Source organism: Ciona intestinalis, chromosome 7 (assembly GCF_000224145.3).
Source record: "Ciona intestinalis chromosome 7, KH, whole genome shotgun sequence".
NCBI classification, from domain to species: Eukaryota; Metazoa; Chordata; class Ascidiacea; order Phlebobranchia; family Cionidae; genus Ciona; species Ciona intestinalis.
The window spans coordinates 4,549,163-4,562,536 of record NC_020172.2 but is presented as its reverse complement, the minus strand read 5'-3'; the positions used below and the strand labels follow the sequence as shown (position 1 = coordinate 4,562,536).

Below are 13,374 nucleotides of genomic sequence, written 5' to 3'. Positions count from 1 at the left end.
TGCTCCAACTCGGTGGTGACTAATGGGTTGTATAAAGTATAAATAGTCAGCCATACATAAAAAACACACCCACAAAGTTACTTTACAAAAGTTATATTGATTGGTTTTTATAACAGCTACGCAAAGTGGTGAATCAGCACTTCTTAAAAAACTCCATAGTTTGGTCACACTCCAAACAACAGCATGAGGTGGCAGAAGAATTCGTGGATTATATCGGTCAAAACTTAGACGAAAATAATGAGGTCAGATTAAGATTATTGTATCAGTGTGTCAAAATATGTTTTCGCAATAAATTTTGATACAGAATGCATAGTTTTCACATTCTATATTTAAGTGTTTTCCTTTGAATATTTCGTTGCTACCATTGTGGGTTTATGTGTCCTTGGCAAGACACTTAACGACAATTGCTTCTACCCAGTAGTCACTAATGGGTTGTCCAAATTATCAGCCACACATAAAAGAGTCCACAAAACAATCACCCACAAAGTAACATACTTGGTAACTCGTAAGTTGGCAGGAGGTGTATGAAACAGAACACCCGTGTTATAACAACTGTCGTTTTCCCTCCAGGCGAGGATAAAGTAAATTTCATTCAGGTATTTATTCATTCATTTGTGTTAAAGTTATGTTGTTTTACCTCAGGTACCTCACTTTCAAGATTTACTACAAAAATGGGCTCTTGAAAGTACTGCAGTGTTCTGTTTTGGTGTTCGGCTAGGTTAGTATTAAATCAGGAAAATATGTTTAATTTGTGTCGCTATAATTTAAAAATAATTAGCGACTAATCTTATGAGTTTAAATTATTTTTTGTTTTTTTGTGCTCACTTTATTTCTATAATCATTTTGGATCCTAATTTTTGTTTTAAAATTTTTCAATCTTCGCTACCATATTTGAAAGGACAACTGAAAGTTATATTATAGTTATATTATTATTATTATTATAACTTCAGGTGTCTTTGACAAGTCAGTTGATGATGATTTAAACATTATCATCGATACAAACAGGAAGAAATTTGAATTGATAATGAAAGGTATCTTTAGCGCCCCACTGTGGAAGTTTTACAACACAAAACTTATGAAGGTAAAGTTCTTTTTATATTTATTGTGTTTTATCCTTTTTAATATAGCCCTTTTTGTTTTTATTTAATATTTTTAATATAGTCTCTTTGTTTTTATTTAATATATAAATTTCATTTAGTTTTACAAAAATCCTCTTAAGCTTTCATTAAAAATAAATGTACATAAGTCAGTATTGCATATGTTGTGTACTGAGATGTTATAAGTTATAACCCTTTATGTTGCCCTACCATACAAGTATAAGTAAATGATAACTTACATATTTATAATGTTGTCTTGGTATTATCTTCTTTTGCAGAAATTTAATAAAGTACAAATAGAACAACTTCATGCTATAAGAAGACAACAAATCAAAGCATTTACTGAATTTCCAGTTGATCAAAAGCTGATTGATCTTTACAATTTGTTTGAAACATCAAATCTTACAAAAAAGTAAGTTTGTCTCATTTAAATGAATGCATGTAGCTTATCCTTACATGCTAATATTCAAGTTAAAAACACATATGCCCACATTGTTAGCAGCAACGACCCTGTAACTTACAGTGTATAGTTGTAGCATTTCCTTTATCATTTTTATTCCCTTGTCTTTGTTGTTTTTACTTGCGTGTATTATTGGGTTACTTTCCCTGATGAAGTCTTGCTAAGTAGCAGATAAAACGTCAGAAATACACTAGCCTACATTTTAAACCAGATGAAAGATTAATAACCTGAATATTAAAACCCAATATATTTGTTCCAGTGAGATAGAAGTGTTAATTATAGACCTTTTATCTGGTGGTGTGGATACAACTAGTAATTCAGCTGTGTTTGTGCTTTACTTGCTTTCAATCAATCCTGACAAGCAAGAAATATTAAGAAAGGAAATACTTGAAGCTTTAAAAATAGGAAAAACTGATGGTAAGGTAAATATATGGCAATGTATTGCTTTGATAAACAATCACAACCAGTACTTAAAGTGTATTTTTTTAATGAACAATTACAATTTATGCTGACGGTTTTATGCTGAGGGGTTAATCAGAAAGGTTCCGAATTTCCAAAAGTATTTTTCCCCATATATTTTGGTTTTTACTCACAAATTTTGAGCAATTCAGACACAATAGACGTTAAGGCTGTCATTCATTTATTTACTAAGAACAGGTGTAAAAAGTTAAGGTAATCCAATCTTTTGAGTTGTTTTGGTTCTTCTGGCAAATATCGCACTGTATAAGATTTAGGTGTTGAGCGTTGCAATATAAACTTACTTATTTAAAATTAAACTTTTTAATTCAGGATTTAATGAGAATGAGTTACTTACACGCATGTATGTTGGAATCACAAAGGCTGCTCCCATTTTCTATTGGAACAAACAGAAGATATTCTAAAGATATTGTTTTATCTGGATATAAAATTCCTGCAGGTGAGGTAACTATTGTTTTATCCAAAAGTTTGTGTTTCTATACATTTTTTCGTATTGTTAACTCGCAAGTTGTTGAAACATGTTTACAGTTTAAAACATATTTACATTTAATTAGGAGAAAATAAATGAAATAGGTTTCTACAATTACGAATTGAAATATATTTTAAACTATAAGACAGAATATTGCGACAAAACAACTGTTGTTAAAATGCCAATAACATTTCTTGATTTTAGGCACAGTTGTAACAATGACTTCCAACATTATAAACAACTGCAGTGAGGAATATTTTGATGACCCAAACTCGTTTAAACCGGAACGATGGATCCAGGTTGACAATAAAGCAAAAGACAGGATGAGGTATGATGTACTGTTGTGGGTACATTAATCGTACAGGCCATGTCTTACCGTACACTTTTGTTTATATTAAAAGTTTAACTTAATTAAACATAAATGACTTGTTTGTCTGCTAGGTGTTGCGATCACGCCTTTTCCCCAAAAATAACATACATAGTAACTCGTAAGCTGGCATGAGGTGTATGGTATGAAACACCCGTTTTATAACTACTGTTGTTTCTCCACCACACAAAGATAACGTGTTTTTATATTTATTAAAAGATTTGCAATGGCTGGTTCATTTGGACATGGGACTAGAGCTTGTCCAGGTCGTAAATTTGCCTTGCAAGAAATGAAGTACTTGCTCATATCTGTTTTAAGCCGCTACAAGGTTGAATATCATTACAAACCTATGAAGATTAACTTTCTTCTTGTGTCAACGCCTTCCCAACCACCAAGGTTCACATTTAAACAGCTTTAGTGAAGGATCATAGTGAGAATTTTGTTTAAAGTAAAGATTTTTAATCATTTGTCTAAGTGGCAGACTCTTTAGGTAATGAGCAAACCCTGGTCTGAATTCAAGGACCCCTGGCGTGCCATACTGTAGGACCTCACCCACATACAATAGAAGTAGTCTTCTTATATCTGAAGGGAAAATAGTCCCACTATTAAATGTACTTCTGTGTAGGACCTTACCCATATAGAACAGACTTTATTACTTTTCTGTGCAAGTCGTATTTAAACTACCTCAACTGACATAAGTTATGCATTCAATTCATAAACACTACTACATCATCTGTTCACTACTAATTTATGCGATAACTTTTACCATCTTCAATGTTTTCAGTTTTTATTATCATTATATAATGCTGTGGGGTAAGATAGGACACCTTTAGCACATAATGTCTAAATTTCCTGACCGTGTTTTAAACAATTAACAATGTCTATAGGAGTCGTGAGGGTACGATTTTATATTTTTTTGAATATTTTTTGTTTAACACCAAATGGGACTAGAAAATAGAGTCAGAAGGTGTCCCTTCTTTCCCCACCCTGTTATTATCAATATATCATCACAACATTGCACATAACATATAATAATCGTGTTCACATTTTGAGACATGTCACGTCAAACCCATCACCAGAAATATTGGCGATATGGTGTAATAACGATTGTTTCTTTGACATAAAACGTGATGATTCTAACTCATATAGAGTAACAAGGTTGGAAAGCGCTCCTTCAAACGGTAATTGATTCTGTGGAGAAATTTAAAATAATCTATGAATTTTGACAATTTATGTATTTTAATAACATATTATAAATTATAAAAATTTAAATACCAATTTCATAATTTTTGAACTTGACACCGTTTTATGATTTAAAAAATTTAAACACCATTTTATGAATTATTATTTTTGAATTATAACACCTTTTTTATTATATTATAAACTTATAAAAAAAAATTAATTTTGCCCTTAATTGGCTTTTACCGTTTCCTAACTGCTTTACTAAAATTTTCTTTTACTATAAAAGTTATTTTAAGGACCTGGTTTTCTGTTGAGAATCCTAAGTATAAATAAACTACTTACTTTAACAAAATCTTTTGCATTCTCTTTACTCTGCATCCACACAGCAGTTTCGAGCGAAGTAATCGCATCTCTCAATCGACATAAATACAACAAACACACGGACTTGTTGTTAAGAGCCTGTAACAAAAAAGTTTTCGCCAAAATAATAAAATTTTAACCCAGTATTTTTTACTTCGACCTAAATCCCAGGTTCACTAGTCTGTTTTGCCAGAATAATACAAAATTCTAACCAACATTTTTTACTCTGCCCTAAAGCCCAGATCCCCTGGTGTTTTGTTATAGCGCTTCACTGTAAAGTTTTTGCCATATTGATACAAATTTCCAATCAACATTTTTTACTCTACTTCCTTTTTACTTTTATTATGTTAGGTGAAGGGACCACTTTCTTTTAATTAAATGTAAATATGTTTTTCACTTTTTTTCAATTAAATGTAAAAACGGTTTTAGTTGTAAACATAAATTTAAACGAGTTTTTTTTCATTTAGGATAAAATTTTAGTATTTTTTGCCAGAATGATACAAATTTCTAACGAACATTATATACTCTGGACTAAATCCCAGGCCACCGATGTGTTTGGCCAGAATGATATAAATTTGCTTTTTTAACCAACATTTTTACCCCAAATCCTGGGTCTTCCCGTGATGCGTCATTCCATACAACAGTCAAATATGTTTAAAGCAATTACCTCAAGATTTTGAGGGTCCAATTTTAGCACTTCATTAAATTGAACGAGAGCTTCTTTCCAATTGCTTGCACCAAGGTACAGAAAAGCTCTTCGAAGAAAAAAAATAAGTATAAAAGTATAAAACACAACATGTTTTATTACCTATAACAAATTTGCACACTTTTTCAATATCGGCTCATCTGGTAAAACATAGTGTATTTTTGATATGTTTCATTTCATAATGAAATCTTGCTGAATGGCAGCCAAAACGTTAAAAATACACAAGTTATTTTCATACCAGATCAGCCGTTGAAAGTTTGTTTACATTATTCCTGGTAGCAAAAGTAACAGAATAACGATTTACCTGTTCATTAGGAGTTGGGGTTTATACTTTGGATCATCATTCGCTGCTTGTTCTGCTTTTGTGAACCTGTGTTGCGCAGATTTGATGCTACCAAGTTGAAGCAAGGCACGGCCTATACCACTTTGAAGGTAAACGGCATCACTGGAAAATTGAAGGTATGTTATATTAAATGAATGTAACTTGTTTATTTTTCGTGTGGCGGAAATAACAGTCGTTTTAATGCAGATTTTAAGTTTCATACACCTCGTGTATCCTTCAAGTTACCACAAGCGTAACTTTGTGATTGGTTATTAAGGGGGTATATTTTAGTAGCAATAATCTTTTTTTAATGGTATGGCTGATAATTTAGATTACCAATAAAGGACCACTGGGTTAAAAGGAAATTTTCATAAAATAAATTAATATTCTTATTACAACAAACTGTCTTTTTTTGTTTCATTACATTTAGGTTAATGGTAAAACACCCACCCTCCATTTGTAGTAAGGATGTGATCATAAGTTTTAATAGCTGCTTCATACTCTCTGTTTTGTAATAATGCATTGCCTGTGGGGGTGTAAATATGTGAATACAAGTAAATATAAACGGTAAAACTTGCGTTAAAACATGTTTTAAATGATAGATGGGCACGTCAATTCTATAAAAGCATTTAAATTTTGGGCTGTCCTAAAGACTAATTTAAACCAATTTTTGGTGTTCGGGTAATGGCCGAATCTTGCTCAAATTTTAATTCCAGGACCTCACCCATATATAATATATAGAATACAAATACACAAACAATACACAATACCTATGCAGTAGAACAGACTCTTGCTTCTTTCCTTCCACAACCTAATAGAAGCTTCTTTATCTTCACATTTCAATTCACCAACTAGTCCATCTTCTTTCTTTCCACAGTTAAGGTGATGCAGGATCTGGCAATGTGAGAGAAAAAAGAAAAAGGAAATTTAAGAAGAGAGTTTTGTTTTAAACCATTACCCCATAACACAGCAGGTATTTTAGTTACGTGTCAATAATTCTACAGATTGTATTTGTTTTAAAATTTTGTAATAAAAGAAGAAAAATGGAGTATTTTGGTACTTTTTGTTTATTTTTTTCTATATACCAGCTTAAATATAGAATTTCTTTTTAACTCTCATTCGTTTAAGTTTCAGTCCGTAATACCTTATAGTTATAATTTATTAAAACACTTACCTTTTCACAAGTATCTTGTAATGCATACAATCGTCCGAGTGCTTCATCTGGTTTATTATTATGCAGAGGAAACTGTGCATGCAGTACACGCATGGAGAAGGGAACCATACTACCTCTTCTACCTGGAAAATTTGATTGTTTTAAACATGAAAACTTAAAGAGAAAACACTGGTAAGATATATAGTAGGGTGGGGGAAGATGGGACACCTTTTTATTCTATTTTTCTGTCCCATTTGGTAGTAAACGAAGAACATTCAAGGAATTCACCCACAAAGTTGAACACATGGCAACTACTAAGATGGCACAAGACAAAACACCCATGTTATAACGACTGTTGTTTTCACAGTGTGATGATAAATAAGTTACATTCGTTTATTCAATATAAAGACATATATATACAACCCCCCACTAGAATAAAACAGATATACTTACTAACCACTTCACAATATTACTGACCTGGATATAAATCAGGGTAGAAACCAAAATAAAGATCAGCTTTGTCAAAATCTCCGAACTGGTTGATTTCAGTTTCAGCCAACTCGTATAACTTTAATCTTATTAATAAGCTAAGCCTTGCATGCCACCACTGTAAAAAACAAAAGATGCATCGGTTGGTAGATATTTTTATATGATGAATAAATAATATGTATATTATATAGGGGTATATTCAACAACTATGTTTTATGGATATTTCGGAATTTATTATTTTGCAAACGAACAATTTAAAATCCTTTATAGGTGGTCATAGTAATGATATATCTTGCATTATTAAATTCTTAATGAAGATATGGAAAAAATGACGAAATTTTGGTCACCAATGGCGAAAAATTGACAGATCAAGACAGTAACATATCTACCTGTAAAGAAACTGGTGAATTTTCACTTGGTTGGGTTGCATGTCCAAATCCTTGGCCAAGATCCGTGAGAATCTTTCCACACAAATCAACAGCTGCTCGTAGATCACCACTTGTCTGAATGAAAGGATATCCAGGAAAAGTAGAATAAATGAATAAAAGTAAGGTATTCTCCCGTGACCCGACAGTCGTTATAAGTTATAACATAGGTGTTCTGTTTCATACACCTCGTGCCAGCTTACGAGTTACCATGTATGTAACTTTGTGGGTGATTATTTTTGGCGGATTTTATCATGTATAGCTGATAAGTTCATTGTAAATTAATAAATATTCTGTTACTTCTGCTACCAGGTTTAATATAAATGGATTTGAAGAAAGTCTTGTCGAATGGCAGAGGAAACATTAGAAATACACTATGTTTTTCATACCAGATGAGCCGTTAAAGATTATGTAAATTGATAAGTACACCACTTGCTGTGACAACACACTGCACCAGTATTTTGTATTGTGTTTTAATCACTATCACATCTCACTTGCATTTTTTGAATAAATGACATTTATTTATACCAGCGTGGAGGGCAGCAACAGTCGTGATAAACTGATAACACAGGTGTTCTATAGTGTAATATGTTGTGTTGTTGTTATTGTTTCTGTATCGTGGACATTTGGACAACCCATTGGTGACCATTTTAATTTACCAATGGCTGATAAATGATTAGGGACCCACAATAATAGCAACAGGAGCCTGATCCAGCATTTGCAATAAACTATTAAAATTATGAAGGAAAACAGTCAAATAATTACCACCAACTCCATTAACCCTCCTTTATCTTGTGACACAGAATCTGCTGTGTTACGTTGCCTCTGGTTTGCGATGTCTGTTGCTCCATGCCGAGCTAAAACTGCTTTGATTGGATCACCTGGTCAAGTAAAGGACATTTGTCAGTAAATGGGTTAAGAAAAAAAAGAATGAAAGTCTCCATCTTACCCCATTCTACTATGCTATAAACCTAAAACACATTTTTACCCAAAGATTTAATTGTTTTTAAATTGACCTACAGTATGCGTAAGTAACTTAGAAATGCACAACTTTATTCAGCCTGAAAACATATTGTGCCCCCTTTTTATACTACAATATTAAAAACAAGTTTTACCTAAAGATTCACTGGTTGCGAGTCCCGGTCTTGTCAAGTGAGTTGGTTCCAGTTTGATCCGCTTCTGTGATGTAAAGATGGCAGAGAGGACCGCTGATGTGGAGTCCGATGGAATCCATGCATCTCGTCTACGATCCGCTTCACTGTTGGTCAACGCACTTGTGAATGCATCTTCTGCAGGGGGGATATTTTTAGCAAGTGTGTATTCCAGAATTTATAAAAAAAAGGGAGGGAAGGGCGACAACTGTGTTTAAAGCATTTCTTTACAAGATGTGTGAAACCAGATGTTTTGCACAATGACATACGGTTATATCAAGACATATTTTTCAAAAAAAGGGGAAACTAGTTAAAAAACTGGCACGAGGTGTATGAAACAGAAAACCTTTTTATAACACCATGTAATAAAAGTAAGTAACATTTAATTTCAATAACACTGTTGCATTTTTACCCGATGGTTTTCTGATGCGATCAAATGGACTTGAGTAATCTAAGTTTGAAAACAAAGCACTTGCGAGTGTGGTGTTTACATCAGAAGTTGTTTGTTCTGTAGATTCAATCCTGGCAGGTTCTGCTGGTTTTTCATTGGTACTAACAGCTTGTACAGTTGATACTTCTGGTTTTTCTTTGTTTTCAAAATCCATATTTTTGTTTTCGTCTTGTTTCATAACAGCGGTGTTGCTGGCTTCGGTTTTCTCATCATTTTCGAGGAAAGTTGGTTGAATTTGGTCCGTTGTTGTTATTAAGTTATTTTGATCTTGTCCTACCACGGCGGTGTTGCTGGCTTCAGTTTTCACATCATTTTCAAGGGAACTTTGAGAAATTTGGTCTGTTGTTGTGATCAAGTTAGTTTCTACCTCTGGTTCTGTATGAGATTGGTCAAACGAAATATTAGAAATATTTTCAAATGAGTCGTTAATCAATATTGAAGCCATGGTATCATTTTGCTCTGGACTTTCTTCACAATTATTTGCATCCATAACTGTATGTTTATCCTCTATACCAGAGTTCTTCTCATTTTGATCCATATTTTCAACACTAGCCTCTGTTGCATCACTTCTTGCAGAAGGTTCTGCCACAAAACTTTGATCTGTGATCGCCAAACTTGAGAATAGATCTACGTCTGACGCATCATCTTGAAATAAATTACAAACACCTGGACTTTGTTTCTCTTCTTTTGAAATTTTGGACTTTTCTGTAGAATCGTCAATCGGTTTGCAATCCTGCAAGAAATCTCCAGCATTTACATTTAAATCGGCTGCAGTTTCTTGAAACAGCGTGCATACGGGAATGTCTGTTTGTTCTGCCATGGTGTTATTGTAAATAAATCGGCGTAAATGTAAACTTTCACACTATTCACGACGCAAACTCGTATACATCAACAGTAAATATTCAATGTAGGATTTCTATGAAAGTAACATTTGATGTTTATGTCACAGGGAAAGTACCCAGCTCGAAATTTTTAAATTTCATATAAAGAATTTTTTTTTATTATCTTAAAACGTTTTTTTTTATTTTTATCGTACGTTTCTATTAGTTTTAGCACACATCAGGTAAATCTTGTACACTTACCTTTTCAACAGCTTAATTTAATGCATTATTCGGGACTCCATTTAACAGCGCATGAGGATATTCTATCGCTTGTTAAAAATGGCTGACGACACGGTTAAATGTTATTTGGAATGCTGCAAATCCAGTCATCCAAAACTACCTCTTCCACACAACGTGCCTGTTATTATAGGGAGGACACCAGAGCTTGGTATTACTGATAAACTTTGCTCAAGAAGTCAATTGGAGTTGACGTCAAACTGCTACAAAAGGTAATTTAATTACATTTCATTAGGTAGGCTATTATAATTACATAAATATAAAAAATAACTGTATGTGCAAGATTTTTTAACTGAGCAATCTATATTGTCATACTGGTAGTTCAAATTGAGAACTCAGTGCTAGTGAGGAATCATATTAATTAGTTTTATTAGGTAGGCTATAATAATATTATAAATATCATAAATTACTGTACGTGCAAGATTTGTTAACTGGTCAGTCGATACTGAGGCACTAAGTACATAGCAGAATAGGCTGGTGGAAAGTATTAGAGTTTGGTGGTTAGGGGGTTAGTAAATCACCTAAATTGAGAGATAGTGTTTCTTTGCATGTTATATATTTTTTTGTAATCTCCCATTTTTCAGATATGTTTTAGTGAAGAGACTTGGTGCAAATACATCACAAATAAATGGAATTGACATTGAAAAAAATAAATCCTCGCGTTTGGAAGAAGGGCAAGACCTTCATGTTGTTAATGGGAAATTTCCACACAGGGTTTATTTTACAGGTGATGCTTGGTTTGTTAAGATTATTGGTAATTTGTGCTCGAAACAAATTCTATGAATCTGGTGTATATATTTTTGAGTGTTCCAATTTTATACCTGTTATTAAAAATAAAAATATTTATCTTATATAGGTTGCCAAAATGATACAAAAACTGAAAAAGCTGTGGTCCCTAAACTCCCAACCAAAAGTACAGGTCTTACAAAATCTGACTTGTTCATAAAACAACCTGAACGAAAGAAATTAAAAGTTTCCGAAAACAAGTCTAAAGTTTTGAACTCTAAAATTAAACCTCAGGAAAAATTCAGCAGTGAATCTGTGTATGCGTTTGATTCACCAAGTCCTATGAGTTCACGATGTGAGAAAAAGGCCGAGTCAAATAAAAGAGCTCCAACACATAAACACTGGTCACAAGGATTAAAAGCTGCAATGGAAGACCCAGAACTTGTGGTACAGGAAGATGAACAGATTGTGGTTATTAAAGATAAATATCCAAAAGTAAGACATTAAACTTGCTTTATTCTCGAGTGGCCAAAAAACAACGGGTGGTGCAACACAGGTCACAGGTGTTCTGTTTCATACACCTCGTCCCAGCTTACAAGTTACTACGCCTGTAACTTTATAAGTGATTATTTTGAAACCCATTAGTGACCACTGGGTTGGAGCAAAGGCTGTTAAGTTTCTTGCACAATGACACATGCGCCCGCAATGGTAGCAGGAACGACCTTGAACCCATTACCTCTGGGTTTATAGGCATGTGCGGCTACCACTGCCATTTAACTTATAGTGAGTTCATATTTTTTGATTGTAAAAATGTTTTAACCTTGTGTCTGTGTTTTCCCAGGCAAAATATCATTGGTTAATTCTACCCAAAGACAGCATATCCAGTACAAAGAATTTATCAACAGATAACATTGAATTACTTAAACACATTTTGAAGGTGATTTTCCAATTAAAGTAAAATAATATGCAAAACTAGTTATAATGTTTTATTACTGGAAAATCTAAATTTGCCTATTTAACATTATAATTACGAGTTACCAAGTATATGTTACTTTGTGGGTGATTTTCCTAACTAAATTTGCTAATTAAAAATAACAAGTTGTATTATATTACTTTATATCCAAAGTTGTTCTAACCCTGTATTAAAATACAAGTACTTTAAACTAAGGTTGGTCAAGAACTAGCAACTGAGGTTATGGATAAACAACCAGATGTGGAATTCAGGTTTGGTTACCATGCTGTAGCTAGCATGAGGTAAGTTTCAAGATTGGAATAGGATTCCCATCTGTAGAAGTTTTCAATTTCCATTTGGCACACTTCTAACTGTAGGTCTCATATACTTTTACAGTCAAATGCACATGCATGTTATCAGTCAAGATTTTCAATCATCCAGTTTTAAAACAAAGAAACATTGGAATTCATTCACCACGGATTATTTTGTTGACGCAACGGGTAAGTTGGTATAATGAATAATTGTGTCTGTTTTCTTCTGGCATGGCAGGAAAACAACAGTGGTTATACCTTGGGTTTAACACCTTGTGCCAGCTTGTTCTGTTTCACACACCTCATCCTTAAACCTACTTAAAAACTGTTATCTTAAAAAACCTTGTGTCAGCTTAAGAATAATGCTATGATATATATAAATATTTTCTTTCCACCCCAGATATAATAAACGAATTAGAAACGGGAGGAAAAGTGAAAGATCGACGAACCATGACCAGTTTGCTTAATGAACCGCTCAAGTAGAATTTAATGTTAACTTTTTCTTATTTTTTAACTTATATCTTATAAGTTTTAAACTCTGTATTGATATTTTTTGTGGTGAATAAATGTATGAGTAAATTTATGGATGAATGAATGAATGTATGAAAGTATAATCCCAAAATGACAGTGGTTATAACACAGGTGTTTTGTTTCATACGCCTCAAGCCCGCTAACAAGTTACCACGTATGTAACTTTGTGGATGATTGTTATTTTTTATGTTTTGCTGACAGTTTAGACAAGCCATTAGTGGCCACAGGATTAAAAAATTTTTTCAAGCTGCCGGTGTAAAATTTTCTAACCTTGTTTTCAACAGATGTCATCGTTGTAAGAAACCACAGAAAAATATTCCAACTTTAAAGAAACACATTGATTCATGTCAGAAGTAAATCATTACCAACAATTTACTGTGATTGTTTGCTCTCTTATACAATCAGCTTGAATTACTGAGAATCCAATCCTAGGTTCCTGATACAAACATTGTGTATCGATTTATGTTTGATTCTAACGAAGTTACTTGTTTCCATGACAACCCATTCATCCTTTTTATTTTGTTGGGTACTTTAGTTATTGAAGATAACAACCTGAAAATGCACATCATAAAGACAGTAGATAAAACATTTTAAATGTCTTGAAAAAAAATTCAAATTAATTTCCAT

The 13,374-nt window shown here is 33.0% G+C and overlaps 4 protein-coding genes and 1 long non-coding RNA gene across 7 annotated transcripts in view; 4 read left to right on the top strand and 1 right to left on the bottom strand.

Annotated features, from left to right (window-relative positions):
* Window positions 1–723, top strand: part of LOC113474370 (cytochrome P450 10-like) — a 2,992-nt gene extending 2,269 nt beyond the window's left edge. Inside the window, exons 6-7 of the mRNA XM_026835119.1 lie at window positions 117–242; window positions 643–723. Of these exons, the coding sequence (XP_026690920.1) occupies window positions 117–242; window positions 643–723 (207 nt within the window). The remainder of the gene's footprint in view (window positions 1–116; window positions 243–642) is intronic.
* LOC100180778 (cytochrome P450 10) lies at window positions 103–3,560 on the top strand. 2 transcript variants are annotated; one of them, XM_026835272.1, is made up of 8 exons: window positions 103–242; window positions 643–718; window positions 1,006–1,081; window positions 1,376–1,509; window positions 1,817–1,979; window positions 2,347–2,473; window positions 2,708–2,831; window positions 3,090–3,560. In XM_026835272.1, exons 3-8 carry the CDS (start codon window positions 1,025–1,027, stop codon window positions 3,286–3,288), a joined length of 804 nt encoding a protein of 267 aa, XP_026691073.1. In that variant the 5' UTR covers window positions 103–242; window positions 643–718; window positions 1,006–1,024; the 3' UTR covers window positions 3,289–3,560. The 2 variants fall into 2 exon arrangements, with proteins under 2 accessions (XP_026691073.1, XP_026691072.1); XM_026835271.1 differs by having other exon boundaries at window positions 951–1,081.
* Window positions 3,561–3,621: 61 nt separating this feature from the next.
* LOC100183138 (trafficking protein particle complex subunit 12-like) lies at window positions 3,622–10,002 on the bottom strand. The gene is made up of 12 exons (XM_002122285.4): window positions 9,071–10,002; window positions 8,623–8,796; window positions 8,273–8,388; window positions 7,472–7,585; window positions 7,071–7,200; window positions 6,615–6,736; window positions 6,211–6,334; window positions 5,891–5,966; window positions 5,423–5,563; window positions 5,080–5,167; window positions 4,395–4,511; window positions 3,622–4,061 (listed from the first exon to the last, which is right to left on the bottom strand). The coding sequence occupies exons 1-12, from the start codon at window positions 9,927–9,929 to the stop codon at window positions 3,912–3,914; spliced, it is 2,211 nt and encodes a 736-aa protein (XP_002122321.1). The 5' UTR covers window positions 9,930–10,002; the 3' UTR covers window positions 3,622–3,911.
* LOC113474392 lies at window positions 5,443–8,032 on the top strand. 2 transcript variants are annotated; one of them, XR_003396052.1, is made up of 4 exons: window positions 5,443–5,577; window positions 6,318–6,785; window positions 7,450–7,629; window positions 7,820–8,032. It is a non-coding gene; the product is annotated as an uncharacterized LOC113474392 (long non-coding RNA). The 2 variants fall into 2 exon arrangements; XR_003396051.1 differs by having other exon boundaries at window positions 7,400–7,629.
* Window positions 10,003–10,225: 223 nt separating the features above from the next.
* aptx (FHA-HIT) lies at window positions 10,226–13,374 on the top strand (the record flags this gene model as incomplete). Its single annotated transcript, NM_001032532.1, is given in 8 exon segments — window positions 10,226–10,439; window positions 10,812–10,954; window positions 11,084–11,448; window positions 11,795–11,890; window positions 12,122–12,207; window positions 12,302–12,405; window positions 12,617–12,695; window positions 13,032–13,374. Coding segments are annotated over 8 exon segments (1,143 nt in total). The 5' UTR covers window positions 10,226–10,242.

Excerpts from the sequence above, each read along its gene's own strand:
- LOC100180778 (XM_026835272.1), top strand. The coding sequence starts at position 1,025 with ATGAAAGGTATCTTTAGCGCCCCACTGTGGAAGTTTTACAACACAAAA. Across the intron at positions 1,980-2,346 it reads TAGGAAAAACTGATGGTAAG|GATTTAATGAGAATGAGTTA; the intron begins GTAAATATATGG and ends TTTTTAATTCAG. Across the intron at positions 2,474-2,707 it reads TGGATATAAAATTCCTGCAG|GCACAGTTGTAACAATGACT; the intron begins GTGAGGTAACTA and ends TCTTGATTTTAG.
- LOC100183138 (XM_002122285.4), bottom strand. The coding sequence starts at position 9,929 with ATGGCAGAACAAACAGACATTCCCGTATGCACGCTGTTTCAAGAAACT. Across the intron at positions 7,586-8,272 it reads GAGGGTTAATGGAGTTGGTG|ACAAGTGGTGATCTACGAGC; the intron begins GTAATTATTTGA and ends CCTTTCATTCAG. Across the intron at positions 4,512-5,079 it reads TGGACCCTCAAAATCTTGAG|GCTCTTAACAACAAGTCCGT; the intron begins GTAATTGCTTTA and ends TTTTTGTTACAG.